This window comes from Microcebus murinus, chromosome 29 (assembly GCF_040939455.1).
Source record: "Microcebus murinus isolate Inina chromosome 29, M.murinus_Inina_mat1.0, whole genome shotgun sequence".
NCBI lineage: Eukaryota > Metazoa > Chordata > Mammalia > Primates > Cheirogaleidae > Microcebus > Microcebus murinus.
In genome coordinates, this window is record NC_134132.1 from 1,967,695 (window position 1) to 1,992,186 (window position 24,492).

Genomic DNA, 24,492 nt, shown 5'->3' on the forward strand with positions numbered 1-24,492 from the left:
TGTGAGTCCATCTTTTGGGGGATGTTCCATTTTGTTCTGAAAGCAAAGCCAGTGGCGTCCTGGCTGCCAGCATCTCTCCTAAGTGAGTTTTCTGTCCTCCGGGGTCCGCCCTTTAGCCTGGTTAGCACAGAACACAAGCGAGGCCTCATCTCAGGGCAGCCTGATGGTCCCCAAGGTCACATAATAAATCTTTCAATTTACAGAGAGCAATTTAACTATTAGAAGAACTGGAATATTCCTATCTGCGCAGATATCTTCTTCTCAATAACAAGCATCTTTGAATTCTTCCTCCGTTTGAAAGCTCTGCTAAGTCTGGCGGCAGGCAGCCCGGTCCCTGGTGCACGTGTGTGCCGAATGTGGAGAGTGGATGGCCATGTCACTCACTTAATTCCTCTTCCCGCCGCTGCACCGGCTCAGTCAGCTGGCGTGGGAGCGACTCTGGCTCTGGATCCCCCCCAGCTCCTGACCTTAGGCAAAGAGCTCAGTGTTTCTGTTCCTTAGAATTGTCCTCTGTAAAATGGAGACTGCCAGTGTCATCTCCATGTGGTTAGTATGAGGATTCTATGAAACAATGCGAATAAAGCATTCGAACGCTGCTCGTTATCCGGATGAGGAAGTGAGCCTTAAGAGGCTTCATCTTTGCCAGGGCAGAGCTTGCTGGAGGGCTGGCACTCAAACCTGGGTCTGTCATTGCAGAGCACGGCTTCTTCACCACTACGCTGTCCTGGCTCTCACATGCCCATGTAGTTATAGGTCTTAAAAGGAGCGGACGAGCCCAGTATTTACCATCTGAAGTCTTGCAGTAGGTAGGGCCAGAACACAAAAGGCCATTGGCCCCTGGGCAGGAATTGCTGAGTCAGTTCACGTTTCCCTCAGCTCCTCCTCTTTACTGTTTCTCTGTGCCTGACCAAGGCATTGACTGGTACATCTCTTTCTTCTAATAAGATAATAATACAGTTAGAAGATGTTCAGGTTTCATGACCTGGGGACCATTGTGCCTTTCGAAGTTGCCTGTGTGTTGATCACTGGCCAGAACCTAGTGGTCATGTCCCTATTTCTCCTTCTTGGGCAAAACCTCACTGCGTTACCCATGCAGTCAAAACACTCCTGCCTGGATCATGAATAGCATCAACAGATGTTCGAATGACTTCACACTTAATACACGCCAGCACTTGAGCCAGTCTCAGTGCCAGGTGAAGAAGCTGCATCTTCTTTGAGCTTGCTTTTCATTGTGCTGTCAAATGACACTCTATTAACTTTGTCTGGAGTACAGCACGTGGCATAATCAAACATATTTTGCTATGTTTGTCCATTTTCTCTCTTCCAGTCATGTAAGTTCAGAGATAACATTTAAATATCATTCTAGTATTCATAAATTTGTGAGTCCGTATGGGTCCAGAATTAAGTTCTAGTCTGAATGCATTCTTCCAGCACTTAGCATACATGCACAATTAGGTCCTTAATAAATATATTTCTAAACTGTTATACCCTCATCCATATCCAGAGCAAATCTCTGATACATTAAGCATCCAGGCATTATGATTGCTTCCCTTTTAGATAATAAATCTACATTATTAACTTGACATGTTTTATTTCATTCCATTTTGTTTTTATTTTCTGTTGTCAATTTATAAAACTGTTGTTTCTGTCATGATAAAGGGGTTGATGCAAATAGGATTTCACAGGCTATTAGTTTCTCCTATGGTAATAATAAGGAACTGAAATGTCCTTGGTAAAGCATATGCTGAATATGTGACAGTTCCCTGAAAAATCAGTGGAAGGTACCTAATCTACTGGAAAATCGTTCATTCTCACCCAAGTTAGAATTATGCTTATCGTCAATTTCTGCGACTCTAGCGAGAAATTGTTAAACAGATGGAATACAACATCTTAAGAGAACAAAAGTACATAGAATCAAATTAGAGTTTGGAAATTAAAGTAACTTTTAACTAAATAGAAAGTAACCAAATGAGACAGTAATTGGGCATTTGGAAGTAGTCTGTACATTTTTAAGACTTCTTTCCTAAGAATTCAGCTATGTTTTATAACAAGAGAAGTAGAAAAAAAAAAACATAGCCTAGGCTTCACTGGTCTTCCTTAAAAATCTATTTCACAGCAGAGACTTTTTATTTAAAAAAATTATATTTTAAAGGATCTTCTATTGGTTTCAAAATGGAACATAAGACAGAATAGCTTTGTGCCAAATATCACACCATTCATTGCAGACTCTATGACATGCTGAGATTTTCGTTAAGTTAAAAAACATATGGAAGAAATTCAGAATGTGTGGTTTGGAGTGAGTAGCCATCATGCCCCGATTTTATCACCTTATGGGGGGGGGGTAATATAGTAGTTAGAATCCAATTTGGAAAGGTATTCTAAAAATGTTAGGTTATAATCCTAAAAAGGGTGAATTTTTACAGGGATTGTTTTATTTCTTGCCCCGGGTGTGTTTCCTCTGTGTGTAAGAGGCGCTCATACAAGGGTGCATGACACGGGTAAAGGACAGCAGCTGACGGTCTCTGGATTCAGTGTCACTCAACCCTATGTGGACGGGCGATGTAGGTTCCCACGCTGGCTTGTCAGGAAGGTCTTCCAACAGCCGTCATCTAATTCTTGAAAGAACAGCAGTCCCCAGGCTGGGGTTCCCAAAGACGTTTCAGGGGGAGTTTCAAGGGAACCCCATTTTCACATCCTCAGCTTCCAGACATGCCTTTTCTAAGAGGGAGCGGCTGAGAACACACCTGGCTGGAGGGCGCTGGAGGCTGGAGCCTTGTTGCAGTTTCTGCTTTCCCACCTGCTTTCCCACCTGCTTTCCCACCGCCTCTGCCTCTTTTTCAGCTGCCCCGTTTCCGTTTTAAGGCAAAGGCACAGGTCTCCCCCAAGGGAGTCACTGTTAACATTGCGTTGAGATGTAAAGCCTCCAGCACGGAACAGAGAGACATTGGAAAAGCTGAGTATCTGGAAAATCTCCTTAATCAAGGTGGTGTAATTTCCCTCCCATCTCCATCATTAAGAGATACATTCGAATAAAATTTCATTTCTATGCATTTTAATGTGTACAAACATGTACCATATGTGCGTGCTGTCCAGCTCAATTATGAACCACTAATAAATTGTGATATTCAGTCCAAAGGAATTTTTGAACACTTAGGACCTATCATCTCTGAAAACTTTCAAAAGTATATTTAATTGAAATTTATTAAACATAATTTGACAGCAAGTAGTGATAAAAAGATGTTAAAACCAAGCTATACTGGTCTAGGCTATACTAGTGATAAAAAGATTTTAAAGTTTAAATTTATAATGCATTAGAGTAAGATTCGGGAAATTGAAATAGAAATACAATTTCAAAGAAAAAAGGACTAATGCATGATTTCTAAATAGCAGTGAAGATCTTACTAATGGGTTTTTCTTTAAATGGATGATAGTGGGACTCAAATTCCTGAGATATTTATATGCCATTGGAACAATATATCCAATATTCGTTTTTAAATGATAATGTTTACAATATTATTTGCAGCTATTTAAACTGGAGGTGGGAATAGTGCTCTTTGGGGACATTCTTTTGCAGCTGCGGGAGTGGATGCAAAGGCTGCAGCTGCGAAGCCATTCCATCAGAGGAAACAGAATACCTATTGCTTGGGGGGCCTTCCCTAATTGAGTGCCTGGTAGGTAGTGAAGCATTTGTCATAACTCATAGCCAAGGGCAAAACTGGGAGGATGTCTAAGTAGCTTCTGGATAGCCTCCCTTTTGCGGCATAGAAGCTCAATGTTTGCTATTGTTAAATTAGGTCAGGAAAGAAAGGACAAGGAGATAAGGTTTAAGGATTATATATATAGCGCATGGTTTACCTCGAATTTTGGGAAATGCATTCTCCCAAATAAGACAGTCTTGATAGTCATAGTTTCATCATTATCTGTAAAAAGCTATAAGGACCAATTACCCAAGGTTTTTAGAGGCATCTGGAGTCGTGTTCTGTCTTTTGTATTATTTCTGTCTTGTATTTCAGAGGTGCTGATTTTGGAAGGAAACCAAACCCATTTTTGTCTTGAATGTAGCACAACAAAAGATATGTCTTATCTCAACACCTTATGCTTCATTCTATCAGTAGCCTTTATTCACATTCAGTTCTTGCTGTATTTGACAAAAAATATAAAATCTGAAGGCACATCTAAACTCTGCTTAATAATAATAATCCATGATAAAATTTTACTTTCAAGTGGAATAGGTTTCTACAGAGATGAACTTGGTTAATTAACTTTTAACAAATTTGAAAGTGGTGAGTGATAAAAAAATTATTATTTTCTTAGAATTTGAATTAAAGGTATAAAACAATGTGAAATCTACTAGCAAAATATAATTCTTAAAATATACCTTTCCTTTAAAAAATATGAAATTTTATTATAAATGCACTCTTTTTTATATAACATTTTATTTAAATACATATGCTATGGATATATTGTATTAATTATAAGTCTTTAAAAGAAAGAAGCCTAAATAATACCAAAATACTTAAGGCCAAGATAATAATGAAGTGGAGAAGCTCTGCTAGTTTTTCCCTAAAAGAGATAACAACAGTTTTTAAAGAACAACTTTTTTGCATTTTAATAATATACAAATATTCCTATTTTTAAAAATATTTGAGTATAAAATTTTCTTGTAGCTGGTCTTAATTTCTTACAGTTGTGAAAATGTGTGGGAACTAATGATAATCTGTTGGGTCAGACTTATAAAGCCAAGTGCCACCAGTCCTGTTTCCTGCTGGATCCAGTGGGGGGGTGGGGGAGGAGAACACGACCGCGGGAGAAATCGTCTCATTGCCTTTCTCAGTGCATGTGCGTCCTCCCCGTCTTGTAAAGGAAGGACACGACGTGGAGACCTCGCTTCCCAAAGCCGCCATCTCTCTTTTCCCTCGAAACCAAGTTTATTCCAAGTGTAGTTTTGGCTTTTGACATTATATTACAAAATGTTTCAAACACGTAAGAAAAGTTCAAAGAACTGTGTAGTCAGTACGCATATACCCATCACTTACTTTCTGCAACTAACATTTTTATCACACATCTCTCTCTACCCATCCATCCGTCTAACTTTCTGCCAAAGTCAGTTCTGTTTATCTCATATGGATGCATATATGCTAATGTCTAAACTTCTTGCTTGCGGGTCCCACTGTGCTAAAGCCTTTACAGTTTGGCTCTTGGCATTTTCCGCTTGTCTTCCCACCCTACCCTGACCTCAGTGTACCCAGACCTCATTCACACTGGACTTCTCACCCATCATCTGAACATGACATGGAATCTTGCTGCCTCAACATGTTAAAAATTCTCTGTGGAGAAAATCATTCTTGCTACTCTTTGATGCTTATATATCCTTCAAGATCCTCGACTATCACAATTTCATTGAAAATTTTTCCTATGCCTCCAAGCAATTAATATTTGTCCTCCAGGGGAAAAAAGGCTGTGGATTGTCACATTTGCAGATTTCCATGGTATAAATTCCCCACCCCCACCTCAGCTGATTTCAAGCTACTACTTTGAAGTTACCTAGTGTGAAGTTAGGCGGGGACACACCAGGTGTCCTCTCGTCAGCTGACAGAAGCCAGCTACAGTACACCTCTGCTGCGTCCACTGTAATATTTGTCACATGTTGCAGTCGTTCACTTGATCCAAAGAGAGACAGTGCCGTACTCATGTTTCTGTTGCCGGCACATGGCAGGCCATGCAACATAGGAGTCATAGGAACACGTAACGCATGGATGAATGATCGGGATATTATTTGTATTCTACATAGTGCTTTCTGTACACCGTAATGCAGTTAAAACTGAGGAATTTATAGTAGCAGCTCAGTGGCGGTGCCCGAGCCAGATGGCGGGCCAGCATCTGCCGTGCACGGCGCTCACCCACCTGGTCAGAGGCCCTCTTCACCCCGGCACGCGGCCCCTCCTCTGTGTGGCGTAGCTGCCTTTTTCTAGTTCCTTCCTGAGGCCGACCCCACCCTGTGGGGACACAGCGCTCCCTTAGCAGGCCACCTGGCACACGCACCTTCAGATGTCGTGAGAGGTCAGCAGCATGCCCAGTTAAGGGCGGGAAGGACGCCTGTTAAAAGGAAATCTTTAAAGACTCCCTCGGTCTGTATTCCAGCCTCCCCCACTTTGAGGAAACTGGGTGTGCGCGCTTGCTTAGATCCTGGAAATAGTAGCATGGCACCCCAGGCATAAAAGAAGATCTCAAGAGTTGAAAAGAGAGACCCAAAAAAGAAGTGATCGGTATTGGAATGGACACACAAAATGAAATTTTACTTAAAATTATTAATTTTTTAAACATATATAAGAAAAAACTGCTTTTCAGTCTGGGACTTCCATGTTGAAATAAGTGATTATATTATTTCTAATGAAATATAATTAGCACAGTTTCCATGTAAAAGATATTTCGTGTGCCTTCATTATTTAGTATGCTGAATTTTAATTTGAGCTACTGTGGTACGTTTCCACAATTTACACAGAATAGTACCAAGAATATTTAATATGACATCATGTTTGCATGTTGTAGCTAGTAAAATTCTGAAAAACATGCATTTGGTGTTTCTATTTAATTATAAACTGTGAGGATTTATAATGGAATATAAGTTTTGGAAAAAGAGTTTTAATGATCTCTGGAAACTACCAAAAACCAGGACTAGCAATACTAAATACAGTATACTGGGACATTTACATCTGACCTTAATTCTATACTGCTATTGTTCACCTCTTTTAAATTCGTTTACATATTAATCCAGATAATTTGTGTATTTTTAATCTTTGTAAGATTACAGATGTGTGGTATGACCTAATTTTGATTTTGATTATCTGGAAAATGTTGAAGGTAATTTCTAGGATAAAATTAAAAGACTAATTTCTAATTTCTCTTCTTAACTATCTACGGTCAGGTTATTTGACTTTTTGAGTAACTATATTTTAATTTTATTTTTAAAAGTGATAACACTTCTTAATTACCTAGATTGAGAAATTTTTAAAAGAGAACATTTTTTCTTAAGAGTACGACAACATACTGTGATTCACCATTTATTGGGAGCACATCTGTGTATACATAAAGCAGAATATTATGTGTTCTCTATTAATTCATTTGATCTGAAAATACAAGAAATGCTATGTGGGCATTTACATTTAAAGTTTAATCTTTATTTGAACATTTTTCTGATCATCAGTTCACATTGAGCTAAGAAGCACAGTTCTACATAATTTATTTCCCTTCTTTTCCAACTTAATGTTTTACATTTCGTTGTTCTGGTCGTGGTTTGCGCAAATCCTTTCATGGAATTTCTGTGAGGTTATTTTTGTATATTTTTTACTTATTTGAGTTTATATTTTACCCTTCTCATTTCTCTTAAATATATGCAATTTCATTTCTAGACATTTTGAACACTCCTTGCTGTATTTCTTGTTGTGCTCCTAAATACAGTCACCAGTTTTGGAGTTCTCCCACACTTTCTCTTCTTTGTGGCCATTGGGTTGACTTCACGATCTGGCCATTACTGTTTGTTGGATTGTGCCAGAATCTTCTCCCTTACTTAGCACGTTGTTACCCCTGCGTTAATCGGGTCAGCTGGGCAGGGCGTATTAAACATAGAGTGGTCATAGCACGTGTTAGACTGAAAGCAGCATTGGACTGAATAACTGAAAATGCATGTGTAGAGAGACCACCGTAAGGAACTTACTTGCCAACCCACTGCAAAAACAAAACAAAACAAAACTGTATTTATAGTAGCCTCTTGGTCATTAATCATCTAAAATCCAGGCGCAGAGAATTCAGACTTTTAGATGGTTCCTAGGGGATAATTTGTTGTATGAAGAATCTTAATTATAAATCGCAGACAATAAATACTGTTACAGACTCAGAATAAGGTTTGGGGCAGGGATCCTCCACCCCCTCACTTTCACCTCCAGTGTTGGCCAGCACAGTAGGAACTCAAAGAACATACGGCTGAGAGCTGATGGTTTTGCCTGGTCACCAGAATGCCCAGGGTAGAGAACAGCTTCCTCCCACGTGGATGCAGGTGACTCGGCCCATCTGTAGGCAGGACCGCTGACAATAGTGCGTCCTGCCAGTGGGTGTGCGGGAGGCACCTGCCACGGTGCGATCGCCACAAGAGAGGAGAAAATAGACAAAAATGGGGGCTGCTTTTCAAGTCAGAGAGAAGGCAGGAGAAAGCCTGTTTGCTGGCCCGTGCACACACTCTGGGGATCACTGTGAGACACCAGTCTCACCTCGGAAAATCACCCCCCCAGGCAAAGTGGCCCATTGTGTTTTCAACTTATTGGAGTGGAAAGAAGAGCAGAGGCCATTTCTCCAGCCATTCAATTGCGTGTGTTGCTGCAGGTTTTCTTCCTTGTAGAAATGTTAGGGTGTGTTTGCCCCCTATCAAATGATGAAAAAGATTCTAAATTGTATTCATAAAAGTCCTCTAAGGGAAACAGTAGAAATTTTTCCTTCTAAAAATGTCAGAAAATTTGCTCATATCACAGATTAAAAGACCAACATGTACACCAATTATTACTTATAGAATGCAGTCTCTGAGCAAATTATGTGACTTACACTGTTCATTTGGATTGGGAACATTTTTGGCATTATATGAAAGGAATGTTTCGTAATATATCTATTAGAGGCAGTAGAATAAGAAAGGCAATCTGCTTGCATTAACACTTTCTATAAAGTCCCATATAACGTATAAAAGGGATAACTTCTCCATTGTACTTTGGATTATAAAAAATCTTAAGAAGAGAGGAATTTTTCTGTTTTTTTTTTTTTTTTTACTTCTCCAAATATACTTTGAGGGTTGAAGAAAAAATAAAATGGATTTGTTAAAGTTCATGTAGTATCATTTAAAAACATAATTAAAAAAGGAAATGTTTGTAGTAACAATAACCTATGTAGATTGATACTTTTTAATTTGGAAAATGTAATAAGTGGTAAAATTTACCCAGAGAGACTCATGTGTAACTTTTTTACACAGCAGTAAAATGCAAACCATGTGCTGTCATTTCTCACTAAATCCAGTTCATCAGTTTTCCACTTTTTTCTTTAGCACTCATGAACCAACCAGAAGATGAAAGAGTATCAGATGCTAAAACAAATGGCTTCTGACCATTAAATAATATAAATGATATTCCGAGGAATATAGGGAATTAAGAGGCTCCCTACTTTGATCACTTCAAAGGATAACTTTTGAAAAAGCAGTTTCCCAAAGTAATCTTCCCAGCACAGAGACTGGAGTAGAAGAAGCCAGTGACTCACTAACTCTTCCCCCCAATGCATGTTTTCTTTGTACCAATAGAAGAGAAGGGGACTCAATTAGAAGAGATGGGTCGGAAACTGCCTCCACCTGATTAGTGATTTTCCAGTTAACTCCTTACCCACCTCCCCCAGGAAAGCTCAGAAGTTGTTCTTTGCAGCTGTGGGGCCCTCTCGAGTATTGACGGTCAAAGGCGTGGATTTTGAATGGCTCAAATGTTACACTCCACCAAAGATAAGCCACAGGCCCGCTGTTCAGTCATGCTGGCTGGAAATACTGCAGCCTGAACATAGACAAACTTCTGCTGAAGCATGCAGCATACCTGGCTCCTTGCTGATTGCAAATAGGCATTTAAAATGTGAACTTGAATCAGATGTCTCCATTACTTCTAGCTAAAGTGGCATCGTAGGTGTTTCCTAAGTTTTAAGTCTTGGATAAGAAAATACACCCCCAGTGCCTACCATCTTCACCATGAACTGTCACGGAAGCTACATTCTTGTGCGTTCCTACTGTTTTCTCTCCGTCTCCCTGTCTTCTGCACAATCATACTCTCTTGCTAAGTGATTCAAGCATGGAGTCTTGGAATATTTACATCACAAACTTAGGAGAAGGAACGAGATACATTTGGTATTTTCACAGCCTTTTGGCCATCACAATGTCTCACAATTAAAAATCAATTAAAATTATTTTTAAAACACTTGACAACAAATTAGAAGAAGTGGTGGACCTTTTTCTCAGCAGGTACCAGTTTAAATAAGAATGAACTAGGGGCCCAAATGCAAAACATAAAATGAAGCAGCCGCATGTAGTTAGTAATTTTTAGTTTGAACTGTAACTGAATATTGTGGTTTCATATGTATTATTTTGTATTGTACTTTTTCATTATTGATGCTTTGGACTTTCATAAGAAAAATTCCAGTTTTCAACATCACAGTAATGAGTCTATTTTGAACAGTGTTATTCTAGAAAACAGTATACTAACTGAAGTGAATGCCTGTATATGTCAAGATACCCTTAAACCTTTTTCTCTAATGCCTTAACTGCCAAATAAGTAAAACTTTAGAGCACAGGACCACAGTGGGCTTGCTAGACTGAGGGGTAGACACTGATGGGTTAGAGCAGGCACTGAGGCTGTCAGGGTTCAGCGCTGTGTGTGCACCTGTGTTATGCTACAAAAATGCAACACGGGGCTCTAGCCAACTGGTCCTGCTGCATCACGTAACTCCAAAGGGTAAAACAAAACAAAACAAAAAGTATGGATTTTCAAATTTGATTTACAGATAAATCCTTTTATGAGAAAAAACACTGATTTTGCTTACTGCAGTCTGTTATATATGTATGTAACTTGTGAGCTTACAATTAGATAAGAAGTCACTGCCTTTTTCGGTGTTGCATTTTAAAGCTGAACCCTCTGTCTCCACACGCAGGAGCGACGGCTGCAGCGCGGAAGGAGGTGATCCGGAACAAGATCCGCGCCATCGGCAAGATGGCCAGGGTGTTCTCGGTCCTCAGGTGCGTCGCTGTTCCTCTGGTTCTGGTCTGAATTTTATTGGGTGTCATTTAACAAATATTTTAATGTTGTAACCTGGTAATTTAAATGTTTTACTGGAAAACATTTGCCTTTCTTCACCTACTATTTTTTCTTTTAAATTGAAAAGTAAAGGAGGAAAATTAAATTCAATGAGCGCATTGTCAGTCCCTCACTCTTTCAGTTAAGTTGCAGACTCCCAAACCGTTTCTGCAGAGAAAGCATCTGGAAATGTTGCACCACATTTTATTCCTCTGTTTGCTGCAGGACTTTAGAGCGTTTATTTCGAACAGGTTGAACATCTTAGCAAACAGGAAAAGTTGTTGTAATCCTCTCTGTTTTTCATTCTGGCTCTGTGATAAAAGATGAATCTGTCACATGCATTTCGCTAGATTTCTAGGAAATGAACATCAGCCATAAAGCTGTTCGAGTGACTATTATTTTAATAATTGAGAGAAAAAAAGTTACTTAATGTTTCAATTTCCATATAGCAGTATAATTTTAAGTAGGTCATGAATGATTCTATTACTATTAAGCATGGATTTGGAAAACAAATATTTTCTTAAAGGAAATTCACTACAGTTTACTTCAATTCGTTATGTATTTCTAGATAACATAAAGTAACTATATTTCTCTTCAAAAGATTGCTTTAAATTATGGAGTGTTTATATGTGAGGAGTATACAGTCAGCTCTGCTACACACATTAACAAAGGAAAATGGGAATAGCTTAGGAAGTATTGTATCTACAGTGGTGTAATTTAATAATCTAATTTTTGCCAAGTTCTGCCTCACCTCTTTCTCATAGAGTAGCGACTCCACTGGCTCTTTTGATTTCTGCTCTTGCTATTCCTGCCCTACTCCTGGCGCAGTCACCGCAGAGGCACTAAATGGCTGGCACAGAGAGCAGGCAGCCACGAGAAGGATGAAAGCATCACCATGCTTCCTCAAAGGCGCCACATGAAAGCCGGGTGGCTCTGCGGTGGCCGGGACCCCACGACAAGCTAGAAATAGAGCAGCGTGGCTCCCGCAGCTGATGAATGAGGCTGCCTTCGCTCTGTTGCTCCTCATTTCTAGCTGCACTTGCAGGACTTAGTCATTCATGCAATAAGTATAATAAAATTTAAAGCATTGATTAGGTACCATGAAGAAAAAAAAAAAATAAGGCCATGTAGGGGAACAGCAACGGAGATAGGACACGGATTTTGGTATGTGATCAACAAAGATCCGAGCAGTGGTGGGTGACCTTTGTGAAGAAGTGGGGAAAGAGGTCGAGGCGCAGGGAATGGCAGGGGCACAGGTCCCCAAGCAGGAACAAAGTAGCAGTTTAAGGACCAGGAGGAGGCCCGTGTGGCTACACAATGTCCTATGGGGGCAAAGGACTATGTGAAGAGCATAAGCCCAGTGGGTATCCTGAGTGAAACTTGCTTCTTTATTGTACTTTAGACTTACCAATAAATTCTCTTATTTCTTTTTCTATCCCAAGTCTCTGAGGGGACGTAAAAACAGCTCTAGCATTTCCATGAGCTATTCCGTGAGAAACGGATTATTCGAACCCAGTGATGATCAGTGAGTTAAGATTGCACATATCGGTAGCAAATAAAAACAAAGTATATATTATTGTTTTCCTATAACAAAAGCATCTGTAGTATATTCACAGAATATAGAGGGAGCATGGCGAGAGAAGAGTAAGTTATGCTCAGTAATCATTGAGCATTAAATAGGCACCATAAACTGAGTCAGGCAGTGCAGATAGCAAATTGGAATGAGAGATGTGTAGATAGTAAGCTACCATAAGACCAGGAAGTGTGCTGCGAGCACGTGAGCAGGTGCCCTGCCGTGGCCCTGGCCAGGAAGGAGTCCTGTCTTTCCTGCCTGTGCGTGGCGGGTTGGCATTGGGGGGACACTGGGAGGCGTGAGCCGGGTCAGTAGGCGGAGAATCGTGGGGAGGACATTCGCGGAGGCGGACAAATTATCAGGAGCACAGTTCCGCGGTCCTAAGACCGGTAATAGTGACATCCTTTTATGGGGCACTTGCTAAGAGCCACTCGTCATGCCCCGTGCCATGCATGTTGGACAGTAATCTGCACAGGACACTCGTGAGGTCAGGGTGACTTCGCTTTGCTCTGAGGTGTCCGACACGAGAGGCTAAGCCGCGCGTCCAGACTGGCTCACTCGGGGACAGCACTAATGCGAGTCCGCCTTGAAAGTGAGCAGTGTAGACTGGCGTGAATTCTCAATATTACTAGTCGTCTATGGTGGATTCTAAGTATGTAAACGGGCTGGACAGTAAAAGACATGAAGGCGAGTGAGGAATCTAGCGAAAAATGAGGCTGAAAATGTATTTAAGTTCAGATCTATGAGTGCCTCAAAAACCACAGAAAAATACTTGCAATTTTGTGCTAGGCAATGAGGGGTCAGGGCATGATTTTCATGGGATGAGAGGCGTGCTCTGAACCCATGTTTCACTGCGTATGATCGTGGGAATGTGAAGACTGGCTGGCAAGGCGACTTATCGGTAACAGAGAAAATATTTTAGGAAGCTATTGCAGCAATTCAAGCAAAAGGCCAGAGCAGGCTTGGGAGGAGAAATGCAAAGGAAGGGACAAACAATAAGGAATTTGGGGAAGTAGAATATATTAAATCAGTGTGGATGGCGGTACACATTCGTCGGGCATAGTGGCCCAGCATGTTTCTTACATTTTGGAAATTTGCAACACTTCCTAAGGGAACCAGAAAACCGCCTGTGAGCAGCCCTTGCAGGTGAGGTCAGGCATTGCCTAGGATTTGCCCATCAGACAGACACACGGGAGGCTGTTCTGTCTCTCAACGAGAGCACTGGGAGGAAGCAGCCAGCAGGGAAGGCGGTCGCTCTGCCAGGTGTGAAAGCAAGGGGCCAGCAACAACCGGAGAGCTTCCATGCGGCGCCAGCGTGAGCTCAGAACAGCAGTGGCAGCTTTCCTGGGGCTGGCCCGCCGTGGGAAGGGCAGAGGGACTCTGGCTGGAGAGCATTCAAGCTCGGTTCTCTGATTCTCTAAGCTCCCTAATACCCCTTTATGCATCTCTCTCCTGTTAACATCAGCCAGAATAGATTTCTGTTGTTTGCCACAAGAACAGAACTCTTACCTATAAGGCAAGGAGTTATAAGAGAGAGGAAATATTCTAAGAATGTTCAATCACAGGCACTAGGGATTGAGAGCATGCTGTCTGCTATCTAAGGAAGAGGACCTAGGAAGGTGGGTCATTTTAAAATAGTTTATGTGGCTGGGCGCTCACACCTGTAATCCCAGCACTCTGGGAATCCAAGGCGGGAGGATCGTTTGAGCTCAGGAGTTCAAGACCAGCCTGAGCAAGAGCAAGACCTTGTCTCTACTAAAAATAAAAAGAAATTAATTGGCCAACTAAAAGGGTATATAGAAAAAATTAGCCGGGCATGGTGGCACATGCCTGTAGTCCCAGCTACTCAGGAGGCTGAGGCAGGAGGATTGCTTGAGCCCAGGAGTTTGAGGTTGGGCAAGAGAGTAAGACTCTGTCTGAAAAAAAAAAATAGTTTATGGGCTTAAGGCAGCCACGTAGGAAACCCATGTCTTGGACTCCATTTCCTCCCAGCACACTGGAGAGCGTGGGTTGAGGGCTAGTTTTTTAAGGCCCTTGTGGAACCTGCTAAAGACTTAGCCTTTCGCCCATGTGGAGGAGAGAAGCCGTTAGAGAGTTTCGGCTCCAGTAGTGACAAGATCAGGCGTAGGTATTAAAACGCTCACCTGGCTGCCACGCCGAGGACAGCTGTGTGCGGAGGGGGTCAGAGTGTGACAGGCATGGAGCAGAGAGGCCCTTCCGGAGGCTGCTGCACTCCGGGTAGGAGGGGCTGGTGGCGAGCGGGAGGAAGCAGCCCCAGAAGACCGTATTTTGTATGACTGCATATACGAATTCGTTGCATGAAATGTCCGGAAGAAACAAATCTACAGAAAGCGGTTAGGAGTTACGTAGGCTGAAGGAAATGGGAAGTGACTGCTTAGTGGGTACGAAGTCTCTTTGGGGAGTGATGAAAATGTTCTAAAATTGCTAGTGGTGGTGGTTGCATTACTACAACTCTGTGACTATGCTAAAGACCACTGACTGAACTATGGACCTTAAACAGGTGGATTGTATGCTGTAGTAATTATATCTCAACAAAGCTATTTCCCAAAGAGATGAAGTAGTAGGTAGAGAAGTGGTTAGATACTCAAAATATTTTGGGGGTAGACCCCTCAAAATTGGCTGATGAAGTGCATGTGGAATGAGACAGGGTAATAGGAGTTAAGGGGTAATCCTTTACTCCTAACGAAAAAATGGAATTGCCGATTTCTGAGTTGCAGACAGATCGTGGAGGCAGCAGGTTTGAGAGGAGTTCAGGAATGCTGTCTGGGATGGGAAGTATTAGACAGCTTTGTGAAGACGTGGAGTAGGCAGTTGTGCGCAGTAAACATTATGTATGTATATAATGAGCATTTGTTTCTGGTTAGGTGGGGCTGCAGTGTCTGCTGTGTGGGAGCATATGAGGTGGTTATTATTTCATGGTTATGTAATCATTAAGATGTATTAATCAAAATGATTAGTCTATCAAGTAATTAATAAATATAATGACATGATATACTTAAAACTGTTTGTAAAACAGTTGTCGTGCTGTGTAATAAAAATAATTTTTTATTAGCAAATCAGTGGAAAAGTGGCTGAAAAATAAAAGCTGGGAAATTTTACCAGGGCTTATTGGTTAATTGCCATTATTTTGCATGTTTTTCATGTAATGTCAAAATTCCTAAATTCCTTAGTTTCTAAAACTCCCCTGAATGTAATTCCTGATTTCCTAATCCATACATCAGATTTTTTTTTTTAATCTCTGGTACACTCTCTGGTTTTCTTTCAGTTCCACTTGTTTTTGCTGAGCATTGGCTGAAAAACTTCCATCAGCTCTGTGGCTCACTTTTGTCATGTTTATTGGTGTCGTGGAGCATGCACGACAAATACTTTGTACTATAATGCCTGATTATAAAATGAGAATTGTTTCCGTCTTCACTACTCAGAAGAGACTGAACCTCCACAGTTGAATGGTGTAAACTCTATCGAAGCAGTCATTTAGGTGTCATTACCTCCATATAAATGTATTAAAATATGCTATGTTGAAAAAAGAGATCCAGAGGACCAAGATAGGACTCTGGGTTCTTCTGTGTGTTTTTTCCTGCAAGACACTTCTTTTTCACAAGAGAAAGTGAAAGCTAATGCCCCTCTCCGTGTGCCTTGCAGAGAAGAGAGTGAGAGTGTGCTGACGCTGAAAGGCCTGACCCCGACTGGCATGCTCCCCAGCGGCGTGCTTTCTGGAGGGAAGCAAACCCTGCAAAGCGGTAAGCGGGCGGGTTGGTGCGGCCGCGTGCCCGGGCATCTCAGCCAGTGTGTCCTTAGAGCCCTGATCTGTTCATTCATGCAAGCTCCGTCTTGGTCTTCAGTTCTTTTCTTGTCGGCTGGGAGAAGAGCTGAGACCCCAGTCAGTTGAATCAGTCACGTCCAACAGGATAGATAGCTCCTTCACTCTCCGGATGTGGTCTCTACCCCACCTTCCCGTTCCCTCATTTACATATTAATCCACAGATCCACCAGACAGCTCTCTGGGCTGCCTGCACGCACAGTAGGTTTGACTACGTTGAGCCAATCAGTTGACAAAAACAATTTTTTAACTAAATTTTTAATAGATATTCTGGTTATCTATTTGATAAGCACATGCACATAAACCAATACATACCTGTAAGTCTAGATTTTAGTGTAGAATAGAAGAAGAATATTTTAAAAAGATAATTTCCTTATCCACTTGAATAGAAATTGGGAGCCACGTGTGTCTTTTCTCTGGCTTATCAATCCAAAACATAAGCAACTAGGCAGAACCACACTTTATTTTTGAAATATAAATAGCATTGCCTTTAAATTAGAGATTTTGTGTTAAAATACATAGCTTTCTAGACCGGTGCTGTCCAGCAGAACTTTTTGTGATGATGGAAATTTCTGTATCTGTACAGAAGCTGCATACGACTATTGAGAATTTGAAATATAACTAGTACAACTAAGAAATTAATCTTTTTATTTTATCTAATTTTTATTAAATTTTATTTAAATAGCCACATGTGGCTAGTAGCTACTGTGTTAGACAGCACAGTTCTGTACACCCTTTTACTTTTGTTATTTTTATTTTGTTATTGATTTTAACTAATATTTTCATTAACTAGAGTATAATTTTTAACAATACCTTATGGAAATTTTGCTATTAGATTAGACTGTATCAGAAAAAAATGAAAACAAATATGCATAACATTTTCAAAACAAACTCAGCCTCTTGCTTATTTTTCTATGTCTTTCCTTGAATCTTTTATATTTTCTTTTCTATCCCTCCCCTTGAATCTAAAAGATGCAGTTATTCTTATGGTTATGTTGTTTAAATACACCTCATCTACATAAAGAGCAATGATCAGCTTCATGAATATGGTCTTGCTAAGTGATCACATGCTAGCAGTATCACAGTAATTTCTTTATTTTCAGATGAATTTATTCCAAAACCATTATCTTTGAGTTTTTACAAAAAGACAAAAATATTTGATTGATGGTAAGAAAATACACAGTATTGAAGTAAATCCCCCTTTAAATTTATGGCTAGAAATTATTTTAATAGCTTTACAAAAACACAGAAGTTTTCCCACCAAAGTAAATATGCTCACTAAAACATCAGTATAAATGGATTGTTTACATGCACAAAGTGTACCCTCTACCTCATCGACTGAGATTTGCAGTTTCTGATAAGCACATCTGAAGGCATAGCAAGCATATTGTCAGAAACATGGACCATGGTGGCTTTAGAAAGATACATTCAGTAGTGGGCAGTACATATTTCTAGTATGTGAGTGCTGGTGTGCTTCCAGATTTTTGCTTTCCTTTTAAACTTAAGTTGCTTAAGTTTTTCCAATTTTTTCTTTCATTTCCAGATTTTTATCTGTATTTATCTTAGGTTATTAAGATTTTTTTTTTTTACTTTATTTGAAATTCATTGGTTTGTGTTATTCTGTGTTGAGCTCAAACACACATAAAAGACTTAAGGGTTGGAATCTTATTCGTCCTGAGAATTTGAGAACTTAGTATATATTTTAAACCACATACATTAATACAACTTAAGAATTCATTCAGAGCCCTTCAGATTGTCTGAAGGGGGAAGCTACTTAAAGCTTTGCTACTTAGCTCTTCTCCTTGGTGGTAACCATTCTCCATTTTTATCATAAAGAATCTACAATGCACTAGAAGTAAGTTATAATGCACACTGGGCAGTTGCCATAGTTTTAAAACCTTGAATTATAAGAAAAGTACAAATTAAAGTCAAGGGGTAGAATTTTAATATTAAAAATTCTGGAGTTACAGAGAAGTTTGGCATTTTAACATTTCATTAACAGTTAGCCCTTAATAACATAGAAAGACTTATACATCTATATGGTGAAACATATAGATAGACCCTAACCCTATCATAAAAATTTCTGATAAAGCAGTGGGCTTTTACAGTTCTGCCCCTGGAATATGCTATTTCAGTAGATTTATAGGAAACTTCATATGTAGATATATGAGTTTTCAGTATTTAGGCTGCCTATTCTTTAAAAGTGCTGATGGAATTATTACCACTACTGGCTTGTTACCACTTGATTTGTAATGTTTTAAGAATTTCACTTCCAAAAATGATACTCTACTAAAGAAAAGAAAACTTATTGTAAACTGGGCTGCCTGACAGAAGAAGTCCAGACTATATCATTCCTTCATTTTCCCTTCTGCCTCACCCTCTTCCCACCCCTCACCACCACATCTAAACATGCCGAGTTTGTCTTTAAGAGTCACATGCATTATCAACTTAGACTCACTGATTTTATTTTTCCTTTAAATTTGCGACCCCCCGCTTTCCGTTGCATTAGGAAATAGTGCCGTTTAATATCGAATAGTGTGAGTTATTCCCCTGACATTATGGCACTGCTTAAAGTCCTACCATTTTGTCTAGCATTTTTAAACTGTAAATCACCTAGTGTGTAGCAAAGGTTTTACAGTACTCTGAGTAAGTCAAAAGCACATTTTATATTTACAGAATCTGTTATAATTCAATCCAAGTAAGAGAATTTTTCCTTGGTATTTTCCTAAAGGGTTAATTGTTTTTTCATTTATTTAGTGGGCAAAAACCAAAGCAATTCATCCAGATAAGTGTATCCAGTTCATAAATTAAACGTATTATTTTTGTGGTGTTTTTTTTCTTTCTTTTTAGCATTTCTGTTTTGTTGTCTGTGCCAGAATCCAGCACTTTATAGGAACATTAGTTCTCTTAGCTCCTTTGATCGTCACTGATTTGTTCTTAGAGTTAAAAAAAATCCTCTGCTCATTTTTCTCATTCATTTTGCACCCCCTTTCTTCTCTTCAGCTACTGTTGAGGCTATTGAGGCTGATGAAGGTAAATTGGCCAGTCCCCTTTCTGTTGTACCCGCAACAGACAAGGGCTCTGCTGGGTGTATTCATTTTTTTTTTCTTTTCTTTTTTTTTTTTTTTTTGCTGTAGCTTGTACAGAGTGTGTGGGTGTCGAGCTAACAGTTGTGGCTCAGTATTAACCAAAATGTTCTTGCTTTAAAGGGGAAAATGTCCTTCTATGGTTTGTTTGTTCGTTTTTTTTTTTTTTCCCTTAAAGCTTATGTTTGACTTTTGTATACAATGAACCTAAGTACAATCACAGAAAACACAAGGATTATGTATCTCGAATGATGTGGGGTGGGGCTTATGGCAGCTGTTTTGATGAATAGCATATAAGACAATATTCCTTGAGCTGAACCATGTCCCTCCCTCCAGTCACTTTCAGGCAGCAATGAAAAGGAGAGATTAAAAATAGCTTTATTAATTCTAGTCTTCAGAAGTTTGTAGCCAAAGGAAAAAGAAAAAAAATGTTCATTTGAACAGTGCTTTGTTGTAGTGCGACATTAATTTATGTCTCCAAAAAGTATTCCAACGTGAGACAGCTGTGCATGAGACCAGCAGTTCTAGTACTCCCATCAAATTCTAACCTATTAGCAGGACAGCTAGCACCAGCGCAATGGTCTAAAGAGTTCAGAAGTATCTAGTGGCTGTGGACGTGGCCGAGAACAAGAACAGTGGGTGCCAGGCAACCGCTCGATTGATGGATGTCCCCCGCGGGCCTGCTCCTGCCGGGCACCTGCGGGGTGCTGCGGGGACAGCGGGAAGCGCGCCCCTCCTGCGTCCCAGCGCTGCTCCAGGAGGTAGGGTTGGCCCGTTAGCAGTTGCCCTTTCCTTGGGAGCTTTCTAAAGACATGGTGATGAGAGAGCTACATCTCAAAGTAGTTTTTGATATTCTACATACCATATCCTCTGGAAATTTCAAAAAAAAAGAATAATTTGAAGTTCCCCTTTAAAACAAAATTCTTCAGTTGTATTTTGTTCTTGCAAGATAACTTTTTGTTTTTTCCCAAAAACGTGTGCACATGGTCCTTTGGTATGATGCAAAAGTGCCACCGTAGACTCTCGCAATCCGTACGTGATTTGGACGCGGCAGGGAAATAGCAGCCCTGTAAGAGAAAATACAACTGCTTCCTAAATAGCAGCGGACAAACTGCTATTTATGCGGGAATTCTCTATTCCTCTTGGCAAATTCTAATCTGCAGTGTGCATTCTTGTTGATAGTTTGGCTGTTTTCTGTGGTTTCTGTGACTCTGTGTTGTGTTAAGTATACTACCAATGTAAATTGCTAACACCCATTGTCTGACCAGCAACTACAGCAGAGCACGTTCTTCCATACCGGGATGGACAAAAATGATTAGAAATGGAGCCCCATTCCAGAATCTCTGTTATTCCAGCTAGATTTCTCATTTCTACGCTCCCACCCTATTGGCTTTTAAAACCTAGAGATTCCACTATTACCATTTAAATTACTAAAATCACTTCATAAATTACAACGATAAACCTTTTATATTTACTAATTATAATGAAATTATATTCACAGTAGTCTAGAAAAAGAGTAGAGTACAACTTTGTGCCATTTTTTTGGTCCCTCAAAATAATTGAGTTAGTTTTCAGGGTGGGTGCTCATCAGACAGCTCTATTACTTTGCAATTTATTACTAAATCAGAGAAGAATTAAGAAGCTTTGCTTTGGGCCTTGGTCTTTCCCCATTTCCCCATCTTCTTCCTCTCACAGTTGACTAATCACCATTATGCTAACCTTGAAAATACAGAGGGGGTTAAAATCTATTTCTCATTGCTTGATGAGTTTTGAAACAACTGTGCTGTATGTATCTTTTAAGAATCTCATCCGTACTAATGAAGGCACTGCACATTTGTGTAGGAGTGGTTGGCAGAGTTTCACCTTGAAACTGCTTTCCTTTTTTTCCCAAATAAGGTGGGAGGATAAAGGTGCCATGGAATTGTCCAATCGGCCATGGAGATGCAGTCCAGCTCGGCATTGGTGATTGGCCCGTACATACCTGGCTTGCACTTCACAGGGAATAAAGCAAACTGATGTCATTGGTTCCCCATTCACGGGTTTTGTTTGTAGCTCGCCAGTTGGCGCACACACTGAGGAAACCATTAAGTTTCTTGCACAAATACTTATCTCTGTAGCACACTAAGGATTCCATTTAAAAAAAGAAAATCAAATATCACTGTTCCCACTTTGAGAATTCCACATTTTAATTGAATAGGACCAAAACCAGTCCAATTCGTTTTTGCTACAATTTGTGAAAGGCATTCTCTAGCCACCACGTATGTGTGCATCGATGTACTGAGGATGAGCTTTCCTTGACGTGGGCAGTAATGGAAACCAGATGAACATCAGTTTGACCCGTTCGCTGCTGAAGGGCAGACAGTGCTTTCCTACTTAGTGACCTGATCTTGATTTTTCTGAGTTTCTCTTAACTTGTCACTCACTCCACGCACTTCCAAAGTTGATGGGGGAAACGGGAGTCTATAATTTCTTTTTTCATGCCACCATTGAGTTGTTTGCCAATAAGGTCTTTCTGGGATTCTGAGATGGCATGGCAGTTGCCCTGCTCATTCCTTTTCTAGCTCCTTTTAGCTTCAGCTTCAAGCCCTTTACTAGACTTATAGGCATGACAGGCGCAGCGATTCTAGCACAGTGGAAGAGCAAAACCAGCCCGTCTAGGTGAGGGTGTTGGAGCGTAACCACGCTGACAGTGTGGCCAGTGGACGCTGGTCCTAGAGGCCTGTCCCTGGAAGCCACTTTCCTCTTTCCATGCCCAACTTTGGATTGTTTCCAAACCAAACTTTCATGGAGATCAGAGAAATGCTTACGTCTTCATAACTTCAAGAGGACCCTTTGATTGGCAAGAGACATTGGCTGTTTTCGGGCCTTTCGGTCACCTCCAAGTATGGTAAGGAGTCTGTCGTGTGGCGTGCAGGTCCGTCACTCTGTTCTCCACTAAAGGACCCTGTCACTGCGAAACCTCTAGTGTCACCTGCCGCCGCCGCCCACTCTCCGCGTTCCTCCAGCTAATCCTGTTTTTTCTTCTTTAATGATTTTCTGTTTAGCTATCAAAGGATTCTCTCCGCAACACAAGATCACCAGCTTCGAGGAAGCCAAGGGCTTAGACCGCATCAACGAGCGGATGCCGCCGCGCAGAGACGCCCTGCCCTCCGACGCCAGCCTGAACTCCATCAACAAGGCCCTCGCCTCCGAGACCAACGGCACGGACAGCAACGGCAGCAACAGCAGCAACATCCAGTGACCGCTTCCCGCCACTGTCCTTTCGTCCGAGCTGCGGGGCGTGGTGGGTGGCTGCGGCCAGCAGTGGGGTGTTCTTGCCTCTGACGGTGGCTTGTGTGCTCTGGGGCCAGGAGTTGGATTCAGTTTACACTATCATGAAAAACGAGGGAGAAAGATAAAAAATCTATATTTTGGTGGGGGTGGTGACTAAACACCTCTTTGGGGTATGCCTTTTAAAAATGCTTATAGGGAAAAAATTTTAAAGAGAAAGCTAACGCTAGAATAGACTGCAATGTTAGGGGAATGAACACGTTTTCCTACTGCATCGGGGACTTCTAGGTAGGTTAATGAAAGGCCTTTTATTCTGTTACTGGACATGAAAACTTTGTCTAATTTCTTACTCTATTGTACGTTTACAGTCGCAGCACTAAAAATGGATGACATCAAACATTTTTAACAAGATGATGTACAAACTAAATAAGGACTATTTATTGATAATGTTTTGCTACTCTTGTCAGACAATGGCTATAAACTGAATTAGGCAGTCTTAAAAAAAAAAAGAGAAAAAGAAAAAAAAAAAAAGAATGTTGCAAATTTGTTAAAATGCCAAAAAGGACAGTTTAATTTTGTACAGATTATGCTTACCTCAGGTTTATTTAGTGTGCTTGAATGCCCTTCTTTCCATATAACACTTATCTTATTAATTTGGCAATGAATATCTTTTCTTTTAAAGTTTAAAAAAACTGGAATAATTACATCTATCTTTTTTTGCTGTTTATATTTAGGGATTTTTGTTGATAAATCAAGTCTTGGTTGTGGCTTGCTGAATTAAATATTTATGAGTGGTGCATTTTTAAGTATAGTGAACAAGACACCATATTAAGTGATAAAGCATCTATATTCTGTAAAAAAAAAAAAATCTGCCTATGCATGTTTTTTAAGAAAAAAAACTGGCTGTATCGGCCTGTATGGGACTGTAATGCGCTTAGTGGTCCGACATGTACTGGAGGTGTGTGTATACTGGCGTACTTTATATTCTCTAAAATGCTTAATGCCTTTGAAATTTTGTAATCAAAAAAAGCTTTGAAAAAATCTAAAGGGGAGAGTATTCTTAAAAGTTTTTAACATAAGCTTGTCAGTGCACACATAGATAGTTAGCATGTTTAGCAAACCTTGTGAAATTTAAATAAGTTTGTAGTTACATGTGAAACTCTAAATGCATGGTAACTGTTAATGTCATAACAATTTAGTTATTTCGTTCTGTTCTGTCATGTGCCACAAAATATGTACTTTTTTCACTTTTTTCCCTTTGTATATCAGTTACGGGTTACAACTGGTTCATTCTGAAAACAACAACAACAAAAGTCCATTCATATTTTTTAATAATTGTATAAGTGCCCAAGTAATTCACTACAGCCTAAAGCCTTGCCTTTGTAATTTGACTTCTGAAATGTTGGCAATCGAAGCATGCACTTGTAACAATGAAAAAGAAAAAGCATTTTATATTACTACTCAATAAAATGTGCATGAACTTACAGAACTCTCATCCTTCCACCGAGTCGCTGAAGGCGTTGCTGTGCACAGCCCCCATGGTCTTCTCGGTGCCGGCCCACGCCGCCTCTCAGGGGCTGACAGCCTCTTGCTACGGGCCTGTGATCTGAGCGTGGTGCCTCTTCCACTGTGAGGACCTTGGGGGATTCGTGTCTCAGATCAGCCAGGAGAAGTCTATTCACAGAGCAAATGCCATCTTCTGGCCCCCACATCCGTGGGAGCCAGAAAAGAAACCAGAGCATTCCTTTTCATTGAAAAAAACAAACAAATCAACTTGTTATCAGGTTGTTTCAGTTGTATTGGGCGCCCTATCTGCTAAAGCGACAAGAATTAGGCTACTAAGTGCATTTTAATCACAGAAGA

At 40.3% G+C, this 24,492-nt stretch overlaps 1 protein-coding gene across 3 annotated transcripts in view; it reads left to right on the forward strand.

Annotated features, from left to right (window-relative positions):
* Positions 1-23,851, forward strand: part of PPP3CA (protein phosphatase 3 catalytic subunit alpha) — a 298,091-nt gene extending 274,240 nt beyond the window's left edge. For 2 of the 3 annotated variants that reach the window (XM_020284523.2, XM_075998704.1), the window contains exons 11-14: positions 10,717-10,801; positions 16,096-16,193; positions 19,277-19,306; positions 22,404-23,851. In XM_020284523.2, coding sequence (XP_020140112.1) covers positions 10,717-10,801; positions 16,096-16,193; positions 19,277-19,306; positions 22,404-22,600 — 410 coding nt within the window. In that variant the 3' untranslated portion in view covers positions 22,601-23,851. The remainder of the gene's footprint in view (positions 1-10,716; positions 10,802-16,095; positions 16,194-19,276; positions 19,307-22,403) is intronic. The other variant, XM_020284525.2, reaches the window with a different exon arrangement.
* The last annotated feature ends 641 nt before the right edge of the window (positions 23,852-24,492 follow it).